Source organism: Hypomesus nipponensis, chromosome 6 (assembly GCF_054491055.1).
Source record: "Hypomesus nipponensis isolate SF chromosome 6, ASM5449105v1, whole genome shotgun sequence".
NCBI lineage: Eukaryota > Metazoa > Chordata > Actinopteri > Osmeriformes > Osmeridae > Hypomesus > Hypomesus nipponensis.
In genome coordinates, this window is record NC_140366.1 from 6703345 (window position 1) to 6731269 (window position 27925).

At 39.8% G+C, this 27925-nt stretch overlaps 2 protein-coding genes across 6 annotated transcripts; both read left to right on the forward strand.

Annotated features, from left to right (window-relative positions):
- The first annotated feature begins 620 nt into the window (after positions 1 to 620).
- On the forward strand, positions 621 to 20966 carry mthfd1a (methylenetetrahydrofolate dehydrogenase (NADP+ dependent) 1a, methenyltetrahydrofolate cyclohydrolase, formyltetrahydrofolate synthetase). 5 transcript variants are annotated; one of them, XM_084699741.1, is made up of 29 exons: positions 621 to 938; positions 1218 to 1394; positions 2162 to 2246; positions 2564 to 2623; positions 2797 to 2850; positions 3398 to 3534; positions 4704 to 4804; positions 4961 to 5097; positions 5792 to 5903; positions 6151 to 6278; positions 6587 to 6640; positions 6838 to 6935; positions 7214 to 7387; positions 7539 to 7675; positions 7874 to 7920; positions 8082 to 8189; positions 8458 to 8532; positions 8649 to 8741; positions 9120 to 9260; positions 9711 to 9779; positions 10092 to 10203; positions 10500 to 10639; positions 11970 to 12011; positions 12243 to 12343; positions 12857 to 13034; positions 15680 to 15787; positions 16043 to 16195; positions 17602 to 17683; positions 18271 to 20966. In XM_084699741.1, exons 2-28 carry the CDS (start codon positions 1294 to 1296, stop codon positions 17665 to 17667), a joined length of 2811 nt encoding a protein of 936 aa, XP_084555867.1. In that variant the 5' UTR covers positions 621 to 938; positions 1218 to 1293; the 3' UTR covers positions 17668 to 17683; positions 18271 to 20966. The 5 variants fall into 5 exon arrangements, with proteins under 5 accessions (XP_084555867.1, XP_084555865.1, XP_084555866.1 ...); XM_084699739.1 differs by having other exon boundaries at positions 622 to 938; positions 18338 to 20966; XM_084699740.1 differs by having other exon boundaries at positions 622 to 938; positions 18371 to 20966.
- Positions 18370 to 27567, forward strand: LOC146286764 (uncharacterized). The gene is made up of 2 exons (XM_084699744.1): positions 18370 to 18443; positions 24655 to 27567. Exon 2 carries the CDS (start codon positions 24797 to 24799, stop codon positions 26540 to 26542), a length of 1746 nt encoding a protein of 581 aa, XP_084555870.1. The 5' UTR covers positions 18370 to 18443; positions 24655 to 24796; the 3' UTR covers positions 26543 to 27567.
- Positions 27568 to 27925: the final 358 nt, after the last annotated feature.

Below are 27925 nucleotides of genomic sequence, written 5' to 3' on the forward strand. Positions count from 1 at the left end.
TTCAAGATTTTTAACTGATCAACGGTAGGTGATTAAGCTGTAAAAATGTTGGCCTGGCGCCTATTTCATTGAGGTGTAGACGTAACAGTACAGTAGTGCACACAGAGGCAAACCTAGGGTTAACAGGCATTTCCCCTTTTGCTTGGTCTGACCAAGCTCTTTCACTTTGTTTCCTTGGGAATGCTTAGGAAGAAGGAGGGGCCAGGGAATGAGAAAAAATGGTGCATTCAAGAAAGTGGACATTTAATGGAGTGTGAGAGAAATAAAGTTGCTGAAAAACAGGGAGGTGCTTGCTTGTGCAACCGCACTGGAATGAGGAATTAAGTAATCCGGTGTGGTCCAACTTTGACACAAAGAAGTAATTTTCCGCCTACTGCTTACTTTGCGTTTTTTAGGACGAAAATATATGCTGGATTGTATCCCAGTTCCTAGCTCTCCCAAGCTGGAGTGCCTCGAATGTCAGTAATGTAAAAACACTCCCCATCAAACAAAACTGCTGATTGGCTGGCTTTGTGGACCCTGCAGTGGGACGGCCCACTATGCACTCCAACCACTGGGTTGCTGTTTAACTTGGCTTCCCTCCCTCTGGATATTTGGTATGAGCCTACAAAGCGTTGCTTAGTCCACTCTCCCTGTCCCACTAGCCTTGGGATTTTATCTCTATAGTTCATGTTTGGTCCGGAATAGGCAAGAATGCCATGGAAAAAAGGGCAGAGGCAGAGATAAGATACTGTCGGTGGAAGCCCCAGCTGTAGTGACAGAGGCATGCCAGTAGTGGCTGTGGAAGACACACACACACGCACACAAACACACACCCACACACAAACACGTATACACAACCTCTGAAAAGCCCTGGTCTCCCTTTTGTCGTGGATCACTTGCAGGCTGGCCTGGTCCTCAGGCAACTGAAGCTACGTTTGGAGTTTGCTTTTAAACAGGCATGTATTTCCTCTTCAGTAGACTGTTTACATATTTTGCATTGTTGGTATCTTGAAAATTGTTGTTTGCATTGCCATGTGCCCTTTTGTTGTTGTGTTTGTTGTAATAGTTTTTACTTTCTAGCACAACAATAATGTACTTGTAGCACTTACTTTCATACTTACTGTATACTTGCATGTTTTGGGGCACTACACCAGCTCTTTGGATTGTAAGATCTTTCTTGATGCTCATCAATTCACCTGCTCACTGTGTGTGTCACTTCATGTTGTGTGTGTCAGTCTGTTTTGTGTTGTGTGTGTGTGGCACTGTGTGTGTGTGTTTGAGTGTGCGTGCACGTTTCAACAGTTTTCAGCCATGCTCTCCTTGGCCGCCTTCACACTTCGACTAAGGGCCTCAGTATGCCGAGAAGGGAGGCGTACCATAGCGACTGTTGTCTCTGGCAACAAGACCTCTAAGTGAGAGCTCCATTCTGGTCCTGTGTGGAATAATTGGTTATATAAATATAGACTATTTGTTATATTCCAATGATGTTATGTACTGTAAAATTGTACAATACAAAGATGGTTCTGTTACATAGTATTTGGTCAAATCCATAGGGTATTTCATACCCTAGTTTTTCATTTGTTTATTGTCAACTCAGATGTACTGTGCAGGGGAAAATGTTTGAAGAAAACTTCTATATCAAATGACTCGTGTTTAAGTTCCAAAGACTGAAATCGTAATCAGGGAATGTGAACAATAAGATTGGACATCACATTACGTATTGGTAAATCAATTCAAACATTGCAACAAACAATTCACTGTATACATAGAGATGTTATATATAAAAAGGTCTTCTGTAATGGCATATACAGTAACAATGGTCTTTACAATGGATTCTTCATTTAAAGACACCAGACTGAGGAGAAAAATATAGGCTGAATGTATCCTCTCAATCATTAACATGATTGTAAACTCTTTAAGTATTTGTTTTGCATATGGATTCCCTCACAGGAAACCAAATGGGTCCATTACAGTTTGGCCTCCAACCAAGTAGACCTCAGATGTTTTTATCACAGGAAAAAAATGTGACATAGACAATTTAGAATAGCTAAGTATGTACAATATAAAAGGCCATAAAAAAATAAAACGTATATCTGTTGTAATTTGTGACATTTTACTGTACATCCACAATGTGTGAAAGGGTCTTCAAGTTACAGTGAGTTTGTTTCTCTCTGCACAGGCTGGTGAAGGAGAGGTTGAATAAGGATGTGGAGAACATGAGGACACAGTTCCCTGGTTTCCGACCAGGTCTGGTGGTGTTACAGGTGTGTATCCTTTTTCACGGTTCTGACAGTGTGCTTTCATGCCAACTTATTTTACAGATAAAGGTAAAATATTATTTGCTGTTGTACAACCATACATTTTCATTAGCAGACAAGGATATTCTAATCAAATGTTAAGCTATTTAAAGATTAAATTGTTTGCTTGCACCTTACACACATTCTTTTGAAATGCTACCTATTTGGCTTAAGCTATATCTGCCAGTGAAGTAGACAATTAAATTAAATGTAGCATTACTTACACACCTTGTTTGTGGTGGTAGGTTGAATAAAGAGTTAAAAACTTGTTTAACTATAACCAGGTGGGAGACCGAGAGGACTCTAATCTCTACATTAGCATGAAGCTAAAAGCTGCTGCCGAGGTAAGATTAGCACCTACTTGCTTCTTATCTGATACTAAATACTGTAGTGTAGATACAGGAAGGTAGAGGAAAGCCAAATCCCTACTGAACCTCTTCTATGGTTAATGGATATGTATAGGCTTAGGTGGAACATCCTTTTAACGCTTAATTTCACACCCTCACCATGTTCGCAGATTGGAATCTGTGCCAGTCATGTCAGGCTGCCTAAAACTGCCAAAGAGGATGAGGTGAGTCCCTAAACTTTATCCACCTCAATGAATCACTTACATTTCAATGTCCAGTTCACCATGCCCTCAATACAGATGTCTTATGAGCAGATTAGCCTATAGTTTTGGGATAATTTTTGTTATTTTTATCCACACAGGCCTTCTTTACTGTTGTAGGAGCCATTTCTATCCACCTTTTAGTTAGGTTTATTTTAGTATTACTTATTTTAGCCACTTGGGCCGGTACTGCCCTGGGTGTGGCACCTCAGGTGTGATTAATCAATCAGGGAAAGGTGTGGATGGCGGGGAACACAGGGTTCTTACCGTAGCGGTGAAAGGGACAATTTTATGTACAGATTTCAATTTTTATAATAAATGGGAACACCACCCAAAGAGAGCTCATGCCTGGACCAAGGATTATTTGCTATGCGTTGGGAACACTTTACTGTCCACGCTGAGGCTTATAGGATAGCCTCCACAACCATAATACCCTTGTGTTCATCTTAACTGCATAAATAGTTACACAATTCCATTGTTTTTTCACTGACTGCACCCTCGGTTGAAACAGGTTCTACGCAGTATTGTGGCTGTCAACGAAAACCCTGCCGTACATGGCCTCATCGTCCAGTTACCCTTGGACTCTGTCCACCCAATAGACACAGAGAAGGTAACCAACGCTGTAGCACCGGAGAAAGATGTTGACGGGTGAGTAGCTTTTGATTTTTTGTCAAGTCATCTTATATTTTCTTTTAAATGTCGATTGGACTTTAAACAATTTGGCTACAGCGATACCAAACCTCTTCACAAAGGAGGCTTAGATGATTAGCAGTTAGCTTGCAGAAGTACTGTTTATGTGGGTGGTTGTGACTGACAGGGATATATTTATTTATGAACCAGAGCTTTGCCGACTCAGGGTTGGACTTCCATCAATTCTGCTGACCCCTGTGAGGTTGTAATGACCCATTAAATGTGTCAGTCGGTGTGGAGGTTGTAGATGTTGTAAAATATGAGTCTAGTAGTCGTAAAAGATAAGGTTATGTTGTGACTGAAGCAAAAAATATAAGAAATGTATCATCTAATATATGAACTCACCCACCCAACCACCCACCCATCACCCACCAACCCATAGTTGCAAATACACACACCTACTCATAAGTTCTTGCACTCAAACACAAAACATACAAACATACTAGGCTCCCGGATTCTTCCAGTTCCAACTGATTCCATCCAACCTGTTTAGACCCCCTATCGGGAGTGTCCGCTCTTTGCTCTCGAGCTAGGGAGCCTGCCCAGATGGCCAGAACCCTGTCTACGTTCCAGAATTATCAGGCATTCGCCCACAAACGATTGCCTCTCGAAATGGTGACATCTGTTGTGTTCTGAACTCTTGTTGAAAGTCTAAATCCGAGATGTGCTGTTGCTTTAGCAACAAACGAAACATTATCCAAGAATTATTTACATGATCCTTCTATTCAAGCTCTATGGGTATTGCTGGGAATATTTCAAAGATTAGAGATTGCGTTATCATGTCAAAATGTTTATATATTGTATTTTCCACTTTATGAAGGTACAGTTGGATTTATTAGTTAGGAGCTTTGTGTATGACCAGATGTTGTTTCGTGCATTTCATTTTCAAACTCAGTGGGAGAAGTTGGAAACAGTTCTAGACTGCTGATACACCACTCTTTGAAAGCTAATGAAAATTGATTTTGGTGTCGACTGCTTAAGGCAGTGATGGTTATGTTTTACAGGGTGCATGAACTCTGAATTTCTCTCTCTCATCCTTACCAAGAAAGATGGCATTTGGCTCCAATAGCAATGCATATTTAATGAATTACCTCCAATTGTGTTGGTGTGTGTGTGCATGTTTCCAGCCTGACCAGCATTAATGCAGGAAAGCTCTCTCGTGGAGACCTGGGGGACTGTTTTATCCCCTGTACCCCCAATGGCTGCATGGAGCTCATTGGTCAAACAGGTAATCCTTGCATTTGCCAAAGGGATCAATATATGATATGCAATGCAACTGCATTGGTGTGATTTGCTGACAAATAGTCCAATATATTAAGCAAATTTAATGTAAATAGGCACTTTTCTATTTTACAGAAAAGTCGCTGTTGTTGTTTTTCTTAAGGTGTGTCAGTTGCAGGGAAGAACGCTGTGGTCATTGGACGCAGTAAAATAGTTGGGGCTCCAATGCATGACTTGCTTCTATGGAGCCATGCCACTGTGACCACCTGCCACTCTAGAACACACGACTTAGCCGCTCAGGCAAGAGCCGGAACCTTCCAGTCCCACCATTTCCCACTTCACTTCAAAATTATTGTGTCAGATGAATTTTGTTCCCTTTTTTTTCACCCTTTCCTACTCTGCTGTCTTTTTAAGTGTTTCCTCTCAAACCACATAAGCTGTAAGTAATTATCAAATCAAATCAGAGCCCTGAGTGGGTTGGTGGATGCAGGCAAGAGTTGACATTCAGGTGAGACCCCAAGGCCTGTGCCAACCCTAGTGTGATAGTAGACTTCACCTCACCCATTGACGTGGGTGTGATCCTTCAAGTGGAGGGCAGCAACATTACAGATGAGATGCAGTACAATAATTAAATCAAGTTTTTCTCAACCTTTCTTTCTCTTTCTCTATCTCTCTTTCCAAACCGTATGTCTCAAACCATACAGTATGTAGCCGTCTGAAGCATGAAAGGGTGCACGCCAAGACATCTTGACTCCTTGCTCATCTATTAGACTAACTGTCATCCAAAGATACTCAAGTGTCTTCATAAACTTAGCCACTCAACCCTCTAATTGTGTTCAGACATGCAAGTACATGTGTTTTAACATGGTATCATGCTGATCTATAATTCTGCAAATATTTAAGGCCTTTTGCTGTGAATTGTACATAATATCAAAAGTAGATGCCTTGTCTGATGTTTTGACAGATGTTTAATAAAAAAACATCTTCTTTCCAGGTTGGCAGAGCAGACATTTTAGTAGTAGGCGCAGGGAAGGCTGAGATGGTGAGGGGAGAGTGGGTGAAAGAGGGAGCCGTTGTCATAGATTGCGGCATCAACTACATACAAGGTATGTTCTGTAGTCGACACATTTAACTCCACCAAGGGCCTTCTAAACCCAGGAGCAAGCAAGAAAACATTGTTTACCATGTCTACTTTTAAAATATCTTCTCCAAGAATCTACAAGATTTTGACCACTCTCTTTGTGGGATCTGTCATCATTTCAAATCCAAAACTAGAAGGGGCACATTGAAATGTATGAACCATGTGAAGAACTTGACCGTTCATCTCTTATTTGGATCTTTTGACCCTTGCAGATGAGACCAAGCCGAGTGGTAAGCGGGTGGTAGGGGACGTCCACTATCCCTCTGCCAAGGAGAAGGCAGGGTACATTACCCCGGTACCTGGGGGAGTGGGTCCCATGACGGTTGCCATGCTAATGGAGGTAGTTTGCTGTTCAACGTAACACCTGAGTTAGGGATGTTGTTTAGTTTTACGCATTAGTGTGAAAGATCTCCATTCAGTTTCAATCAAATCACGTTTGTATGTGAAGGTATAATGGCTTTGATTTGTTGCTGAGGCAAAGCACTTTTTAAAGAACCATTCATTTACTTTCATATTGTTTTTTCACGTTTGTTTATTAGGTCGTTCTTTTTCCCACAAATTGTTTTTCCATAACTCATTTTGTTTTGGTGGGGAGTGTGGGGGCTCTCTTAAGATTGTATTAAACTGAATTGTGTCTTTTGGATTTAGGTGCTTCATTTTTATGTTTCTATAAAACAGGCAATACTCGTGGATAATCCTTGGGTATGACCAGATAAAGAGCATGTTTAAATTTGGTGTGAACTACTAGTTCTCCCATGTAGTGGTACTAAAATTAGGACAAAAAATACATAATATTTTGTTATTGCGATTGTATTTTTAAATTCAGCGTGAAGTAAGGATGGTTTTGATCAAATCAATGTCTTTGTGTCTTTCTTCACTCACTGCTACAACAATAACAGAACACTGTCCAGAGTGCCAAGCGCTTTCTGAAGACCTACGAAGCAGGGAAGTGGAACATTTCCTACTCCAAGTTGAAACTCCAGAAACCTCAGCCTAGGTATAAACCAGCAACCCTATTTGCAGTACGATATACATAGGACAGTTATTTATGATTCATAAACATCCTAATTTACGTATTTTTGAATTATTTATGAAGGACACTAATATTTTGTGTTAATTGTAATTAGTTGTCATTATTAAATAACTTCTATCTTATACTACTGATATACTACTTTTACTAAATTCCATTATGCGTAAGTTCTACTATGCACACTTCAGACAAAAATACCATGCAATTACATAATTATATTAAGTTAGCCACCTCAACCTTCTCAGCTATGATGTTATCCAACACTCCTGCACGCCAAAGCCGATTGCACAACTGGCCAGAGAGATTGGACTTTTCACAGAGGAGGCGGAGCCATACGGGATGACTAGAGCCAAAGTTCGCCTCGATGTCATGAAGCGCCTCAAGGCACAAACCAATGGGAAATATGTAGTGGTTACAGGGTGAGGTCACTTCTCTCTGAACATATTTCAACCAACCCCGAAATTAACTCTTCCTGGGCACAAATACATACTTACTGTACGGAGAGGTGATGGTGTTTTCATATTGCTTGTACTGCATCTCATCTGTAATGTTGCTGCCCTCCTCTTGAAGGATCACACCCATGCCAATGGGTGATGGGAAGTCTACTGTCACACTAGGGTTGGCACAGGCCCTGGGGGCTCACCTGAATGTCAACTCTTTTGCCTGCGTCCGCCAACCCACTCAGGGCTCTGCATTTGGGATCAAAAGTGAGTGTAAATAGATTTGACAGAAAATGGTTATTTTGTCTGTGAAGTGATCAACAAAAGTCAGTATCCATAATCTGTTATTGCATATCAACAAATTTGCTGTTGATAGATGGTTTGGTGTCTTCAGATCGTGCATCTCATTACACTGCAGATATGAGCTGAGATACAGTTTAGCCTTAAATTATCCCTTGTGGTTAGGTGGTGCTGTTGGTGGAGGTTATTCTCAAGTTCTTCCCATGGAGGAGGTAAAACATTCTGGTTTTTGTTTTCTTGCCTGCATTTTCTGCACATCAAGGAACACTACATATAGTAGTATTCGATCTGCTGAACTTTTTCTCTGGAAACTTGAGCTCTTTAAAGGCACTATATAAATTAAACATATTATTATTATTATTATTATTTTCAGGTCAGTCTTCACCTCAATGGAGATACCCAAGCTGTGATTGCTGCCAGTGGGCTTGTGGTGGACACTATCAATGCCCGTTTGCATTTTGAATCCACCCAGTCTGACAAGGTAACAACACACAATATATTGCTAAGCGAACCTCATGTGAAGAATTGAACAATTTTGGGATTAGCACATTGGCCATGTAGTTGTACTTCGAAATATCAAATACAGTCTATGCCTTAGGGGTAGCATAATATTAAAGTGTTTACACCAGCTAGTACTGGAAGATAAGTCCACTGTAGTCAACGAGTCAACAGTATAGCAATATACTTTAATCAGATTTCAAACTCTAAATGGCTGTTTATTTGCTCAGTTTTATTTTCACCCATAACAGACTTTATTTGACCGACTGGTGCCTCTCAGACACAATCATAGGAAGTTCTCCCAATCCCAGATCAATAGACTAAAGGTGAGAGATATTTGTTTGTAGATCTTGCTTAAAACCTGTAATATCATCAGAACAGTTTCAAGATTATTTTCAAATGATCAATAAAATAATCATGTAGGCCTCATGGTTGTTTCTAGAGACTGGGTATAGAGAAAACAGACCCGCTAACACTGAACACAGAGGAGACACTCAGACTGATCCGTCTGGATATGGGTCCACAGGCAAAGATGGTATGTAAAAGGAGTTACCAACCACATTATGAATCACTCATGTCTTCTTTGTAATGTTTAGAACGGTGGCAGCTCTCACAATCCCAAAAGTAGATCTGTATCTATGTTGATGTTGCTAGCTTTTAAAAAAAGGGATTAAACATGCCTAGAAAATGGGATTTATTTGATCAAATTTGACTTCCCTGCTCTGATCAAATTTCCCACACCACAGAATGAACAAGCCCAGATCTAGAGTGAATTGATTAACTTAAGGGAATGATGTAAGAACTATATTACGTGACATCCATACTGTATACCAGTAAGGCTGTGACATCACATTAACGCCCTTTGACTAACACAGCCTGCCTGACCGATCTGTCCATTTTGTGTGTTTTGTAGGAGCAGGTGAGTGGGTGGGTGGCCAATGAGATCATGGCTGTCTTGGCCCTCAGTAGCAGTTGGGAGGACATGACGAGACGCCTGGCACGGATGGTGGTGGCCACCAATCACAAAGGCAACCCAATAACCACTGAAGATCTGGTTAGTTTGTGTGTGTGTGTGCATCTCTTGCTATCTGTGTGTGCTATCAAGGCAGCCTATAAATAGAATGCTGGATGAGCGTCTTACGTTCAGTGTGTGCACATTTCCATCTGTGTGTGTGCATGTATGTCTGTACTCTTTGTTTCTATGTAGAGCGTGTGCCTCAGCATACATTTGATGGAAATTTGATGCGGTTTCTTGTGTTTATAGCGCACTGTATATGTATGAGCTCACATCAGTACGCACGATTGTATCCCACACAGAAATAGAATACTTTTTCAAACCCTTGTTCCGTGAAATTACCCTTTGACGCACAAATGATGTGCGTTTCCGCCATCAGTATGTATCGTGGCCATTAGCTGTGTGCAGGACAGCAAGCAATATTGTATCTCAACCCTGAGTGATTCCAATAACATGTTATTAAAGCCTGCTGTGTCTCCTCTCCCACAGGGAATTAGCGGGGTGTTGGCCTCCCTGATGAGAGAAGCGCTGAAGCCCACCCTTATGCAGACACTGGAGGTGAGAGGCTGGCGCATGAATCAACAGGTCCAAAGACCATTTTAGATTTCCGGGCTTGTGTCTGGTCTGCTTTGATTAGGTATTGCTGGTTCATGCTCATACTCTTATATTGTATATTTGACCTTTTTGGCTCACGACTCTGTCAATTCCTGTTTCTCTTCTTTGTCCTTTCACCCTCTTCCCGAGTTCCCTTTGTTTGTTATCTCTTGTGCCCTCTTTCAATGTATTTTCCTCTCTCTCCTCTCTGTCTCTCTGTCTTTGTGTGTTTTTTGTCCCTGTCTTCTCTCTCTCTCTCTCTCTCTTTCTGTCTAGGGGACACCAGTGTTTATTCACACCTGCCCATCTTCAGATATCGCCCATGGCAACTCCTCCGTTTTGGCTGACCAGATTGCCTTGAAGCTGGTGGGCCAAGATGGAGTTGTGGGTAAGTGGGTTTAGTCACATTTAAGTGAACAATATTTGACAGTGTGATACTGTATTTGTTATTGTAATCCTATTTAGCTCCACGTTCTTGAAATTGTGACAGACTTCCGAGATGTCAAAAAACCCTGACAACTCTGAAACATTGCTCTGTTGCCCTATGCTTAAACAGAAAAATATGTTTGTTTGTCTTTCCCTTCCTCTATTATCCCCTGAATTACCAATACAAACCTTTTACACTTTCTATCTTTTTCACACTTTCACAATACGCATGCACACACTCACATAAACGCACACAAGTCACGGAAGCAGGAGGAAGTGCCGATGTGGGCTTGGAGAAGTTCTTCGACATCAAGTGTCGGTCCTCCGGCCTGCGGCCCGACGTGGTGGTGGTTGTAGTCACAGTCCGCACTCTGAAGATGCACGGGGGAGGTCCGACAGTGAGTGTGTCCTCTAGAGAGCCACCGTCACACGGGGGTGGGGGGGCTGGTTAGCACCAGGTTGAAGAGGGTCACTACACCATCAAGTTTAACTTTGAGTTTGTTGACTGTCGAATGCACTGGCACACTGGTCATGTATACACAGAATAATTACCTATTTTTACATACTGGCATCATACTGTTGACAAAAAAAACATACATATATTTGTATATACAAAGTATGTTATCTATAGTATGTCTGCATACTGTCAGTTGGGACTACAGTATCTTATAGGATGTCAGTCATCTGATCCCTGTAGAAAGCTTGACAATGTGAGAAAGCACAGCTTTTTGAAGCATCACTGTGGATTCACACTTGCCTTGGGGGATTCAAATAAGCATCAATTATTCAATGCATTGACTGACCCGGTCCTCCAACATGCCTGACCTCCAAGCCACAGTCAAGTAGAGCTATTAATAGATGTTTGTCGCAGATGAGCCAATTAACTTTCCAACCCATCACTATAAATGGTGCATATCTACATTGCAAATTAGTTCTCTATGACTCACACGAATAAAGGTTATGGTACAATAATAGGAAAAGGCATGTAATCCCCCCATGTACTGAATGCATTGCTAATGAAGCTTCTTCACCACACAAGGCCATATTTGGAGGCATAGAAGCGTCCAATCAAAGCGTTACCGTGTGACATCGGCAGGCGTGAACACTCTGGCTTTTGCAGGCACCATCAACAAACACTGCTCAGGAACCTGTGATTCATTTTTGCCTAAGGGTTTAATTAGTTTTCAGTTAACAAACACTCTTAAGTCTTAGGAGGCAAGAAATCAGGGAACATTGAGTACACTCAAGGAGAGGTAAACGGGAATTAGCTGCTGTTCTGAAAGTCATTTGAGAAGCAGTTTGTTAGTACTGTGGTGTAAATAAATAATTCACTTTTTGTTTCTGTAATCAAGATATAGCAATTAAGCCCACATTTCCCAACCTCTTGATATTGGCCTGTAATTGAGAGGAGAGAGAGATTTTCCTGTTAAAGTCCTGTTAGGCGGATTATGCAATTATGCATATGAATAATCATGAACCAATTACGATACGATAATCTTTGATAGTCATGCAAGGGGGGTTTCTTGTTTGACAGGGAATAGAGTGGATATAGGTGTCTGTGGGAGTGCACCCAAGCGAAAATAACAGCAAAAGGGCAAGAAGAATATGACAGCACACAATTTGATGGCAAAAAGCACAAAGAAAAAACAAGAAAATAAACACTTGACAAGAGGACAGACACACTATACCACACCTCTTTAATAGGTTTCCCTCCTTTCTCCTCAACAGCTCTCTGCAGCTTCAACCCTTCCCAGAGAGTCTTCTAAAGAGGTAACATACCTTTCAGTTGTATCTGTCTCTCAAACCTTCCCCTCTCACTCTGATGATGTTGTTGTGGACTAAAATATGTATTTAAAAGTAGCAATATTTGGGCTATGATCACTCAAAACATTTAAATCAAATCAAACTGTTACAGTGCAACGCATCAGTAAAAATAAACATTAAAAAAATCCTGAAATCAAGATTGCCACCTTTGTAAGAGCAATACAATGTCCTCCATAGAACCTGAAGTTGTTGGAGAGTGGCTGCAGCCACTTGAAGAAACAAGTGGAGAATTCCAAGGCCTTTGGCTTGCCTGTGGTGGTGGCTGTCAATACCTTCAGGTGAATGTATAGTGTATTTGTTGTTTTATTATCACAACATGTACCTTCTATGTGTTTCAAAATATCACTTGATTCATGTTCAATTAATTTCACGCAAGTTTAAATAATGCATTTTGGGTAAATATTGCCTGTTGTAGCATTTGTATATTAACACTGTGGCCTGGGGGCAGTGATCTACAGGTCATATTAAATACATTTAATAAATGTAATATATTGTAATTTGTTTGTTTGCGATTACTCATGAGATTTCTTTGAAAATACCATCATTTTGTGAGTATCACTTGCATGGATTGATCATTTCTGCACTCTGCAAGGATAGTTTTCACAAAATACATTTTGGTTCGATATTTACTCTACTTATCAATCATCTGCATACTTTTTAAATGTAGACAAGGGTCTAGGTGACTGTAAATGTCAAACTGCATTCATGTTTATCATTTGCGACTGCTGCCTTTTTTTACATGCGCGTCAGTGAAATACGTTAATCTAATAAGGATACTTGTTGGTTTACAGCACTGATACTGCTGCAGAGCTGGAACTGGTGTGTTCCCAGGCAAGCCAAGCAGGTGCGGTGCAGGCAGTGCCATGCTCACCCTGGGCTGAAGGGGGCGCTGGATCTGTGGCTTTGGCCGAGGCGATACTGAGGGCCGCAGAAACTCCCCGGCAGTTCAGCTTCCTGTATGAACTTGAGGTATTGTACACATCCTTAGGCTCCATGTTGTGGAGACCTTATTTACTCCTTGCTCCCTTCCTTCTTGTGAAAGACCCAAAAGTTGATGGGAGCTTTTGATAGATCTACACCCTCTCCAGATCCAGGAGAGAAAGGATGCATTTTTTCATTTATGCTCCCAGTAAAAATAAACAAAACACACTTTCACCCCAAAAGTGTTCCATCTCGTTGCTGCTTTGAAAAGCCCATTAATTAATCTGACACATAAGAAACTAATCAGCCGTTGGCCTCCTGTTGTATTTGGATCAATATCAACAATATAACATTCCTCAAAAATGTGTCTGATGAAGCTGTTTGAGACCGTGATATTGCCTTAGTTTCATGTCAGACCTCTTTAACAACGTTGTTAATAATAACTGTAATGTATCATTCTGAAGTTCCTCCCACACACTTTGACCACAGGACATAGTTTATAAAAACAGGTACACGGAACAGGTGGGAGTCCTGTGTTTCAATAAGTTGGGACTCTAACAAGCTAGTAGTAATCCCTCAATTAGTGTTAAAACAAGCCTTTGTGGTGGTGACCATTTTTTAAATATAGGTTAGTAATAGCTAGCAAGCTGTTAGAAAGCTACTGTTGCAACCTGCAAGCATTATTAGAGTTCCTCCGGTAGGAGGGAACTTATTGTTATTGTTTGTATTCTTATTCTTTTTCTTCTCCTTGCACCCCAATATCTCAAAAAGTCCCTGGTCATAAATGTTCTACTCTGGCACATTGATACTATATCCAAGTGGGTACCCCCACACAAAATATGGGCCACATCGGACCATAGGGGGCGCCACAGGCCACGCCCAAAAGTCAAATTTTCAAAGTGATAGCAATTATATTACATTTAGTCAGTTAGCAGACGCTCTTATCCAGAGCAACTTACAGTAAGTACAGGGACATCCCCCCCGTGGCAGGTAGGGTGAAGTGCCTTGCCCTAGGACACACCAAATGACGTTATGTCTTAGGGCGGGGAATCGTTCCGGCAACCTTCTGATTACTAGCCGACTCCCTCTCCACTCAGCCATCTGACTCCCATTGCAGCATTTCCACCCCATTGCTCCAATTCTACTGAAACTCTGTGTGCATGCCTCATTTTTCATGAGGAACTAAAAAGCCTCAAGGAACCATACGGTCACGCCATGATGGATTTTCCTGTCCAGTGATAATTTTGGATAACATTCTAAATTACTCTTCTCTTAAACCAAAGGTCTGAATGACTTGAAATGTTTTACATATATGTATCATTGACGTATTCAAAAATGTTACTTAAGCCAATTGAATCAAGTACAAAATGGCTGAAAGGGGTGTATTTATGTAAATTTCCACATTGCCTCAATATGTTTGTGTCAATAAATCAAATGTATTTTTGAAGGATGGTTCAAACCTAATAGGCTTTAAGGTGATATGCCTCGGAAGTACAATGCAAAGTTTCACCTTGATATGTCAAAATATGACTGAATTACAGCTGTTTGAACTTGGACCAAATCTGACAATGCTCGCCATTGGAGAAAGAGCTTTTTTTATTTTCCAGTTATTGAACTCTGTGCATTCCCTGCCTGGGAATGGCTCAATTGGCTGAGATGCTGTGCTGGTAAGCAACGGGTTGTAGGTCAAAACCAGTCAGAGGCATAGTTTATTTTTTATTCTGACAAAACGGTTTCTAGTCTTCCGATCCTCCAGTTGTAAAACATAGCAATGCGTGTTTATTTGATCCCATCACAACACTCCAATCATCTGTTTAGCGAGACTGTGTAAACCACTGCAAAACAAGCCAGGTAGCTAGCTACTTGTAGTCTACTCAGGGTAGAGATGACGCTAATGGTTATCTCTAATGAAGTAAATTGATTGTTCAGGTGGATCCCTTGTCTGTTGCACAAATTCATTTCAGTAACCAAAGCCAGGACACATCTCCACTGATGCTAGGCATGATTTGAAATTCACTTCCATGACAAGTTATGGCACTCCAAACAACCTTTTAAAAAAACTAAGTAAGTTATTCTTTACAGCAGCAACCCAGTCATCCCGTCGTACCATTTTCATAGGAAATGTACAAGCAGTTTCAACTTTGGCTGAATCTAACAACCCTTACCACAGGAGAAACAGCTTACTTTTTAATACAGTTACTGAACATGACACTATTCAACACTGAGAATAGCTCATTGGGCTGGGATGGTGACCTGTATAGTATAAGGTAGTAGGTGGGAATCCAGCCATTATCTTTTGGCCTGTCATCATTTTGATTATCTGTTTAGTTAAACAGGATGACATCATTCTGAAATACCATGCACAATTTCATGCAATTTCACCTTGAAATGTCAACCTTTGTCCAAAAGCTGACCAATGCTAACACTCTGCCCTTTCTATTCATACAATCTCAACAGTTGGTGTGCAGCAGAGAGGATAGAGAGACTGATATGTAACCTTATGCTCATGAGTTCAAATCCCCATCCAGCCTGTTGTTGGCCATACATTAAGTAGTTTTGCTCTCCAAGTCCAACACTCGATCTTCTAATATTTTGCGGAGGAACCCGCATCGCTGCATGCAGCTATTTTTGGTAATTGTTATTAGACACGTGTTTGCAAACATGTGTAAATGGTAACATTGTTGATCCCTTAGGCTCCTGTTGTGGACAAGATTCGTATTATCGCCAAGACGATGTATGGTGCTGACGATGTGGAGTTCCTTGCAGAGGCCCAGGAGAGTTTAGCCCAGTACACGAAACAAGTGAGCACAAATGAGACTGATGGGCTTTTAGTGAAAGAAAAACATTGAAAAACTCAAAGAATATGTCCATGTCTACTTACCTGACAAAGTTCAATACACCTTTATAAGTTTATACTGTTGTGATCTGCTAAATGCCAGACTTTGTGGTAAGAAAATGTAGAATTCTCGAACTAAGCTAACATCATTCTCATTGAAAAATAACTATTTGCTGCTATCAAGGAAACTGATATTTGAGAATGTCGTGTTTTTTCCCAGGGCTTGGCCAATCTGCCCATTTGCATTGCAAAGACCCACCTGTCCCTGTCCCACGACCCCGAAAGGAAAGGCGTGCCCACAGCCTTCACTCTGCCCATTAGAGACCTCCGTGCCAACGTGGGAGCCGGGTTCCTTATACCCTTAGTGGGCACAGTAAGAATACTTTTCTGCCAAGACTTTTGTGTCAGCAAAGCTTTGTCATAGGAAACAACCCATGGGTTCATGTTCAAGGGAATTACAAAAAATACATCTGCAACATGGTCCTACAACAGATTTTCCGAGGTCTGAGGAAACAAACCATTGCCAAACCAGGAACACTGTTGCCGTAGGTTGCTTGATTGCTGCTGATTGATTCATTACTTGGACATAATGGACACATTTTCCATTAAGCAATGTTTGGGAAATCCAACAGGAGAAACAACTGTTATGGTTATCCAACTCCAAGTTTAGGAGTAGTGTTATGATTTGATGCTGACTTGCTAACATGTAGTACCAGATGAGCTACTGTACCAAGAGTTCAGTGATGCTGAGGGGTTACAGATTTAAAAGGCCACTACATGCAAGAAATGTTTGGCCAAGTACAAAACATGGCTACGTTTATGTAGATAAATGTCTGCTAAATGGATAAATGTAAGTGATGAGATTCATGCTAATTCCATATTTCTTCATTTTATTTATAAATAAATGAGCAATTAACACAAGTATTTTTACAAGGCCCTGTATATCACAATACTAAAACGTATTCTCCAAAGCACATGTTTTAGGTAAGAACAAAAGCCTGATGGCAATTGAAGGAGAAAGAACTGCATGTCCATTATGACATTCCATAAAACGAATATAGATGGAAAGTCAACGAAGCGGATGTCCCCAGATACCACCTCCTGTTTGGAAACAGTCACATGTCAATACAATAAGAGCACAAAGTCAGATTTGACCTTCAAGGCATTTCATCTGAATGCAGAGGAATGCATAGATTCTTGTCTAATACAACGCCACTATTTGTGGGTGAGTCGTCATAGCAGCGTCAAGTGTTGACAGGGCTCAGACATTGTGGCCCAAAATTAACCACGCACCGTTGGGATATTTTTACCCAGGCTTGCTAGCTTACGTCAGGGTTTCTGAACGTGTGGTGAGGAGGAAGAAGTGTCTGCTGCAGGTCTCAAGTTGTGCCCTCAGTCATTCCATCCATCTGCTTGTGAAGTGAAAGTACATGTGTGAGGGGAAGGGGTAGATGGTGTGTGTATGTGTATATGTGTGTCTGTTTTTGTTTGTGTGTTTATGTCATTATTAACAGCTTAACAAATGATTTACTACTTTTTCTATGAACACACAAACACATGCACACACCACCACCAACACCACGACAACCAAGAGCAAGTTAGATGGTACTACTATTCGTTTTTCATAATGTTTTTTATGCATTAATTTCCTGTGTTCTCCCATTGTTAACCATTTATTGCTTATTGCTACATTGTTTATTGAAGCCCATCTGCACCACAGATAACATAATTTACCTACTCTCTCTATCTCCTTCTCTCCCTCTGTGTCCCTCATACAAGTCACCACCCCAAGCATCAACCTTCTCTTGTTTCTATGACAACGACCTCTGCACAGAAAGCAAATAGACCCCGTCAGTCCCAGGTGAGTTCCAGGGGTGGGGCTGAATGACCAAATTACAACCAACTTGATACTTAAGTTAATTGGCATTGGACTAAAGATTTAATTAAATTTAGTTCAATTTAAAGAGAGTTTCACAATTGTTATTTGATCATGCTCTGCATTTGAATAGTGACGTTTATGGCAGTTTGGCCAGTGAGTCAGGCGCTAACTTAATTACAACGTTGGAGGGCCATATGGCCACTGTTAAAAGCAAACAGGTGTCAAAAGCAATTTGGTTTGATAGGCCATATGGAAAAGAATAGGGACAGAAAGTCTTTGAATAGACTTGGAAAAATCAGTATTTTTTACTTACCTCTTAATGATCCACAGTATTGGTTTTGCACACACTTGTATCTGCCTCTCTTTTTACCTCTTTTCTTTTTTCACTTTCTCTGTCTGTCTCTCATGTTCCAATCTCTTACACTGCACTTTATGTCACATGTGCATGAATTATTTCAATTGTTTATGTTCTCTGCCTCTTCCCATTCTTTCCCTTTACCACTCTTTCATAATCCTTTCATGTTCCCTCACCCCCCGCCCCCCTTTACCTTTCTTTTGTTTGATGTCAGCCAACGATGGGCCCACTTACTAAGATTGATGGAGGTTACAGGCTTTTAACTTACATATCCACTACAGAACCAGTTTTTGCCGGTTCATCTCCTGTTGCAGGAAAACAGTGACCCAAACACTAAGGAGCTCCATACTGAGGCAAACGTGTGTGGGAGTGGAAGTTTTGTCCTGGGTAAGGAATTTTCTTCCCACTTCTCCTAAAAGGCTTTACCCCAATGAAAGGAGGGAATGTTCTTCTTATATCACTGATCAACCGCCACTCTGGACAATGATAAACAGTTACGCAGACAGCCAGAGATGCCTATATTTCCCTTTTCATTTTTTGTGCTTCTATCCAGAAAGTCTCTTACTGTGGTGTGTCAAAATCAAGGGTCAGATCCTCAGACACACTCAAAAATACACTCCCACAAACACACAAGTCCATATCTTGGTATACAGCTCAAAGTGTCACCGGGGGCCTCAGTGTTCCCTTGAAAGACCCATACACTAGCTGCTCCTGCCTGTTAGTCTGCCTGCACCTCGGCTGTGACAAGTGAAAATAAGTTGTAGGAATTACAAAATGACAATTGTAATTTTTTATAGGGCTTGACCAAATGCTTCATAGACTTGTGTATGTATTTTGTGAGGCTATTCAAGGTTCATGTTCAATCTTACCAATAGAAGGATAAAGTATGTTAAAAGCCATTGATTGAATTGAACTGTCAATTTGATCTGACAGTCATTTGTCAAATCATTGTTATACAACTAATGAGTCCCAGTCATGGGCTGTGTTCCAATACTTTTTTTGTCTTTCTCCCTATTGTTTACTAAATGGTTGAGCCAGACTTGTGTGACAGACTGTGTCATTCATGCTGGCTTTCAGTCCTAAGTAGCAGCCATCTCATTTGGTTGTTATTTAGGACACATGTATCATTCCTGACACATTTTAATCAAATGTAATATTTCTATTGATATTCATACTGTATTGCCTCATCATTGGTCATTACATAGAGGGGCTATGAAAATGACATTACAGTATTTTGTTACAGGCTTTAACTTGAAATGTCTCACCATAACCTGTTGGTGCTAACATAAGGGAATTAAAGTCGTCTTTTCATTGTTTTATGACTTTCACCAATGAGCTAACCTCATGTAGCTGCAGGCTTTCTTTCTTCACAAAATTGAGTCGCATCTCAAAGATGTTTCAACACTGTGGATGGAATAAATACATTGATGTTATTTACACAATTATGTTCACAACTCTGTTAGATTCACACTGACTTTATTCGGGGTGAATGTCATGACAACTTTTTGATTACTATTTTTGGTTGTTGCTAGAGGCTATGTTGATATGTAAAGTATTCTGTAGAATACAGAATGCATGTTCCATGATGAGGACAAAGAATGGATGAGCAGTGTTAGGTTTTTGTAGCTTGTCAGTCTCTTGGGAACCAGGCCAGCCTGCAAGGGATTCATGCCCAAAACAATGTGTGTGTAAATACAGAGATATGTTGCAATCAAAGAAAAAGTATAATCCACAAGGAAAAGACACAATCTAAAAGAAGTGTGAGATTTTGTTTTGCAGGCAAGTGGGGTACAATGTCCTCATCTTTAGACAGGAACAGATAATGAGAAAAGGATATTTCCTCAGTAATTACCTTCTCCTTCGTCCATTCTTTCCTCTTCTGCTCTCTCTCTCTCTCTCTCTTTTCTCACTTTCTTGCTCGATCTCTCCATCTCCACAGTCTCTCCTACTCAGAACACACACACTGACTTCAGAGAAAGTGGCCAGGGCTACCTTTGTCCTTTGAAGGGCTGGTTGATGGTATCCAATATCTACCTTATCTTGACATTGCGAAATGAAATGTCTATGACCTTTTCAAAAGCCTACTGTTGCTATAGTTATAAGTACTAATGATACAATTGTATTATGGTGGGTTACGGCACAGCACAGCACTGCACAGCCTCTAGATGTCCACCCAGGAAAGATCTTCACTGATCTGCGTGTGCGCGTGAGAAAGGAGAGAGATTAGGCACAGTAGCATCCATTAAAGAACATTCTTGTCTTTCTAATGATAAAAAACTATTTACCTGAACATACTTGTAAATACTGTGCTGTAGACAGGACAATTCAAAATGTTTTTTTTTCTGTCCTGTTATGCAACCAACTGCAAGTGAGTGACATTTTTGTATATTTTGAAAAACACAACTCAATGTAGTTTTTTGTTGTTGTTAGTATTTGCTTTGTGCTTGGTGGTCATAATGTAATTCCAACCTGAGTCTTTGAAAGCAGGTTCTAATCTTTTCTTCTCTTGCATATATTTGTGAATGTAATTTTCCTCTGAGAGTCTGGGATATTCTCTGACTTTTGTCATGCAATATTCAGAGGGCTATAAAGAGCTTTTCCTTCTTCTCTTCAAATGCACCACCTCCAAGAAGTAAAATAAATTAGTATTTCAGTCACCTTCCCTTTTTTGGGGGAGGGGAAGACGTATTAAAAATATTCCTGAATAGATTTCAAATGATGAGCAAACTAAGTGAAACACAGCAGTGTTATTTGTTTGTATTTTTGTAAAAAAAAAAAAAGCTTTTTGAAATCATGAGGCAGTTCAGAGTTGGTTTCTTCATGTGGTTGAATCCAAGGTATCATACAGTAATGAGCATAGAACAGCAAATTAAACAAGGCAAACTCAAGCTAACATCCAGTCTTTGAAAATATTTTGTGAATATGAATATGATTGTGCCAATGCCATTGTACATCACATCAATTTGCATCTTTTAAGAACCAGTCGATGTCCATCACCGCAAATTGTGATGCATTGTGGTCCAAGGCTAAATGGGTTCAAGCCAATGGGTATGTATCACCAGTATCAGCTTGCCATGAAATACATCCATTTATGTAACATGACTATTACTTTCAGGAGGTTTTCAGGCCACTGAGACTTCTCGCTACTAAATATTTATTGGGATGTCTAGTGGAAGACCGACAGTTGCTCAGAATATGCCACATACTAAGCTTTTCTCTCCATCACTTGTGCAGCCTCCCGACAGACATGCCAGTTGTCACTATAACATACAGTACAAGCGAATAGTCTGTTTACTGTATGTACAGTATGTACAGTACATTTCCAAGTCAAATTACATTATTCAGCACAGCAGAATTTTAAAAAAAGTTGTCTCAGTGCCATTGTAAAATGTCTAAACTAAATCCCAGTTGTGTGTGAATCCCACTAATAAAAAAACCAATGTCAGGGATAGAAAATATGACAGATCCAAGTCAAAGACGCAGTGAGACTATGCAGCACATTGCTTTGGTATACCTGGCTTCATTAGTCAGCTTGCATGCTTTCCCTACCACCCGCTCTCCTACAGTGGGGAGTCCAAGGACATATATCGATTGGCTTGGGCTACTCTGCCCCCCTAACCTCCTTATTGGCACGGAGACACCCAAAGAGGAATACCGTTCCCAAGATGAGAGCAATGACTAAAACGACCAACCTCATTTATACAACGTCTTCATCAACCGTTACGGTTGTCTCCTCATTCATATACTTCTCTCCATTAAGCCACCATAGTAGAGGCAGACAGGAGAGATAGAGCTGTCTTAGGAACTGGGACAACTTTTGTTGACAGACTATTGACAGCCCTTAAACAAAGGGTGTACTGAGTCACATGATTGATTTATGACTCATCAGCTAGTCATTGATGATTCTTGGTCCTGCAGCTAAATTATGCAGGCTGTTTGTACTGTTTGTATTGACAAAAGCCATTGTGAACCACTTTGCTTAATTTGACCATTAAACGTTTCAGCAAGATATTGTAAAAAGCCAGGTTGTTTTTTATCTGCACTTTGATCTACTTTAAATCTTTCAGGCTTGACATTACAGTTTTATCAAGAAGACTGAAATACTAAAAGTTACTGGAGAAATGCTGGAGCCACAGAAATAACATTTATATCCTCATCATGAATGCTTGTTTCTAATGTTAGCACTAGCACCTGAGGCTGATATCATCAGCCATCATCCCACAATTTAATTGCTTCGGCATATATTTTATGTAAAAAATAGATTGAAGAAACAAAACATAATTGATCAACCACATTACCATCATACCATGCACACACAAACAAGCATTCACATGCAACACAAACCCCACACATATCAGCACATCACATAATTGCATTCCCATCACAGCTATTCATCATATCTAATGATCTTGTCCAGCCCTTACCCAGCATGCTTTCTTGCAAAGGACTGGCAATTGTAAATGCTTGTCATAAATAGTTCTATAAAACAGTAATGCAGTAATATGCCAATATGTGTAAGTCTACCCCTAAAATGAACTGTGTTACATTATTTGTTACTGTAATGTAAAAAGGTAAATTGCACACTCCCAAGTATATGTAACAAACTCCCAGTTGACCAAAACCCGAACAATACTGTAATAGTGACCCTTTAACTGTATTTGGACAGACTGCTGCTGGTGAAGTGTACACTTACTTCTGGGTCTGCACTTCCTCTTTTTATTGTCTTGTTTAAAGGTTTAGATATGTTTTTTCTCACCCCCTATATAAAGACAGGTAGAGAGATACACAAATAAATGGAAAGAGATAGATAGAAAGAAAACAAAGGACAGCAAGGCACCAAGATATTTGTCTGTTGGATTATTTCACTACATACACATCACGTAGACTCCTCTTCAGATTTATAGCAATTGACCTGCATTAAAGGATTGGGGGGGATGTATTTTATGTCAGTGATATTTAGATTTTTCTATATTGAGCTATTTTGGGTAAATCTTTAACGGTACACCTCAAGTAACATGTATTTCATTAATATGTATCAAGGCGTTACCCTATGTTGGGCGTTAAAAGAGACTATATGACCCAGAGATAATGACTCACCTACGCTATTTGCATGTGTGATCTATCACAGCCAAGGCAATTTGCATGTTTTACAGCAGGCTACAGGTTTTTGTGTTTGTAATATAATGTGTAATATATTTATATATATATATATATATATATATATATTTGCCATAATTGAAAAGTATTAAGTAAATGAGTCTTTGATCTCTGGAAAACAATACATTTGTTAACCTCATGAAATGTTAAAAACTGTCAAGTTGAATCAACAGGGATTATGGCTGAGCAAATTTAATGTTGAAAATGCTGTATAGCCTACTGTCTCATTACAGCCTATTGACATTATCCATAAAAGGTTGCTTTAAAATCTTCTACAGTTATCGTTAGGATATATTATCCAGGAATATCTGAGAGTCAGTGACTGAGTGATGAATATAGATTGTATAGTAACTTTTATTGATTGGAAAAAAATATCAAACTCAATTGTCACTCATCTGATTCCCATGGAAACAGGGCGGTGCAGTCATCGTGCGTATTGTTTGCTCGTTCCAGCAAGCAACAGACACGCGCAAAAATAGGATTGTCAAGCTCAGTTTGTTTGAAGACAACGTAGGCTACTTACATTGAGGAGACTGATTTACAGACTTTGATTACAACAAGGATAAAACGGGTAGAGGTAGGATTTGTGTTTTTATACGTCTACACTTCTATAGTTCGAGCTAGTTTACTCTTGCATAGTTCTGAATAAAAACCTAGTGAGATTTTTTAAAGCTGCAAGTTTTATTCGTTATGTTTTACCATTAACTAGCCTTCAATTTTAGAATTTATTTTCGAGTAACAGTATTAACTTTTCACATAAAATATGTGAACGCTTTGAATTTGAATTTATTCAATGATTTATTACGTGGTAATTGACAGTTTGTAGTTAAATAGCCTACAAACAAAACGAAAACAAAAAAAAAACATCGTTTGGTACACAATTTATATTCTTATACATTTAGCTTCTTGAATTCAATGGAATTAGCTAGGTTGAAGATGTGTGGGGTTACAACGATGTTAAATGTGCCATTTTAACCAGCTCGTATTACTGCATTAAGTAGTGAGGGCATCTCTAAAACCACTTGATAACCAAACCGACTCTCGAGGATGTGTCACATTGATATGCCGTCTGATATTTACCTTATCTATTAATCTATTTGAGAAAGCCTGGTCAGAGAAACATCTGTGGAATTGTGTCGCATGAGTCACAGTTGGGTGATGGATATCTTTCTCTGTGTGTGAAATCAAACTGAGTACTGCTGTCATTTCAATATAGTCACAGCAAAAGCTGTCAAAAACTATTGATGGGTAATTCACAATCATGCTCAAAGTAGTAGATATATTTTGATGATATTCAATTTAATGAAAGAGCAAATATGTATCTAGCAAACCCATGCGATGTCAATTACAGTATGAAGTCATGACTGGGATGTTATATGATAACTTTGAATTAATCATTCAACACTTTTACAATTGTTTTTTTTTTATTTATATTTATTAGGTTTGGAGTGTTGTCTAATCATAGGAAAGAAGAACACAGAAACATCCTGGCTATCAGTAAGCAATGTTACAATCAAGCATATATCAAGCATTAATCTTTTGAGTAAACAACATCAACATAACTGCAGAACTAGAAGGCTGCCATGGTGACAGAAGAGGGCCAGGATGGACTGTGTCAGGATAAGGTTGTCTTGAAGAGGAAGCTGACTGGTCCACCTAGACTTCTCTTGGGAAAATCAAAGTCTAAGAACCAGGGAAATGACAGATCTGAGGCCCGGGCAAAAAGAAATGAACGACTGACTGTTAACAATGGAGTTCAAATAAGTTCCTCTTCCCCAAAACACCTAAATACTGCAGTTGAAGAGAATGTGTTGCCAATCGTCACTTTAGATGACCTCCATACATGCTCAAATATGGAAGAGGAGGATGCTTCACCAGAGGTGGTGACAGAACACACAATGCTAGGTTCCTCTCGGGAAGAAGCCAGCGGTGACAATTCGGATCAGAACAGTAAAATTAGACCATCTGCAAAGTGTGGCTGGAAGAGGATATTTTATCCTGCAGTCATTTGTTTCAGGAAACAGAGGAAGAATGCTAACCAATCATCAGGAGTTCCACTACATAGTGCGTCAACTGATATGACTACAAAATCCGATAAGAAGTTAGTGGAAGAAGATTGCATCTCCCTGAGTTTAAAAAACAGATCAGACGACACTGTCACCAAAAAGAAAAGAAGGTTCGTCATCCGGAGATGGCCCATTTTCAAAAGGTCCTTAATCTCATCCCAAGACCATCAAAGGGCGAAACCAAAAAGACGCGTCAAGCATGTTCAACAATCACCGCCAACCTTCAGGAACAAACTGCAACGTTTCTTTACTCGGGGAGGAAGGGAAACATCGCTGATGGTTCCTCAGGTGGAAGTAGACCTCCAGGACCCAGGAGACAGAGAGGCTGACTCTGACCCAAAGTCCACACAAGAAGGGGACAAACACACGTGCTCTTCTGGTGTCCAGCTTGATAACACTCCTCAAGAGGGTAAGGAACTCACTGAACAATGTACTGAAAAAGTGACAGTCAGTGCTGATGTGAGCACCCTGTTCTCCCAGGAAAGAACTACAGAAGTGATGGAAACACAACGTGGGGTTCCAGAGAGCCTCACTGCAACAGATGAAAGATACAAAACACCCAACACAGAAGACCCAGAGGACAGAGAGAGGGATGTGAAAAGGAAAACGGACTCTATGGTAGGGGAGAGGTCCATGAAAACAAAGGAGGGTCTTACTTGCTCGACTAGCACAACCTTAGACGTCAAAGATGGCCTTAATGTTGCCATGGATGCTAACAAGGTTCACACGAATGAACCTCATCAGATCCAGTGTTTAGATAACGAGGGGATTATTGAGGAAGCCATTGATGATGGGCTCGTCAATACTGTCAACAGTGTTGCCATGGACACTAATGAGTGTCTCTCTGATTTAAATTCAATCATTTTACTTGAGGATGCTGACGAGGCTATGGTCATATCCCAGGAGATGGATACAGTCTGCAAGACCACATTGCAAAACAATTTGCACAATGGTCAGATCTTAAAAAACATGGAGATGAAGGGACTCAGTGTGTTACAATGTAGTCTCCATGAAGTGAAGAGCAGTCCCATGGCTGAGGTAGATGCCTGTGACCAGGATGGCAACATTCTGGTGGATGAAGAGAGTGTTATCCTCATGAAGGACCATCAGGACTTGGTGTGCACTCAGAGGTTGCTTGTGCAGACCGCTCGCGCTTTAGTCCAGGCCGCCATGAGTTCCGCCATGGATCAACTGTTATTAGAGCAGCAGAACAATTCTGCCATTGTCCACAGGGAGGCGCAAGAGTGCAGGGATCATGCTTGACTTTGCCTTTGGCCATTGTGAAGTTGCTTCAGGATGTCATTATTATCTACTTGTGTACTCTGTTTAGCTTAAGTTTTAGTCCACTAAAATTCCCTTTATATCAATTCTTTATCATATAAATCATCTTGCTTATTCCAATAAAGATTGGGTACTGAGGTAGACATTGAATCACACAGTTTTATGGAGAAAAACTTAGTGTTGTAACTTATCTGTAAACAATTTGTATTTGTACAGTTGATGTATACAATCTATTATCAACAAACCAAACTGCTGCTGTTTGTGTAATATGGCAAAATGTTAACACATTTTTACTAAACATTCCTTGTTACAAATACAAAAGCTAACATTGTAAAACACAGTATGATACTGTAAATACTATTCTCAGTTACAATCACAAAAATTAGATCTTTAATATTGAAGTGATTGTTTAGTGGTGTAGTCTAATCATGTTTGTTTGTCATAGAAATGTTGCCACTATATTACGTTTTTCCTTAATTATCTGACTAAATGACCATAATTGTACATACTGAAAATGTGTGTGTGTGGTATGTGATACAATATGTGGTGAATAGTTTACTGGACGCAAATTTGTAGTTCTTACACACTGGGGTCTGGTGTATCAAATGTATATGCAGTTATTGCAGCTTGATTAACTGACATTTGTAAATATTTTACGTTCCAGACATTTATGATTTGTCCACTGTGTGGGGAGAAAACCAAAAGCCCAGAAAGTTATAGGTGACTTTTGAGTAATCAAAAACCTAGAAAATTTCCCCTTAGAAAAGTCCTCTGTTTAAGAAATGCAGGATAGTTTTTCTTCATAATTTAGTTCAGTACTATTGTGTGGACATTGTGTGGTAAATTGATATACCCTTTCCATCTAACTACGTTGACAGTCAAGTATTGTAACACCATATTGTTGAAGGTATTAATTACTATTAATGTTGTATTGTGAGCATACAGTGAGTTTGATAGTTGATACACTTTCTGTGTCTGAATAATACAACATTGTTGTTAAGAAATGTTGTAAGAATCAGACACTCATACTTGTTGAAAAGATCATTAAATGTTACGTTCCACAGTTTGAAATGATTTAATCTGCATGTGATTTTCTTTAAATTCAAATGCAACAGACATATAGACTTATTTTTAGCATACCTAGCATACATTTTTAGGAAATTAAGAGTCAAATGGGATCTTCTATTTAGTAGTACACATCTCTTAGCAACTGTAGTTTGCTCCCATATACACAAGCTGTTGGTTGGCCCGTTTTGTAGTTATTCTTCCTATCATTTATTGTTGCGTTTATTGTGACTTGCATGTTAAGAAATACTTCCGCACATCCTGTAGTTCTGTAACAGTATGTGATACAGATGTTTGTTT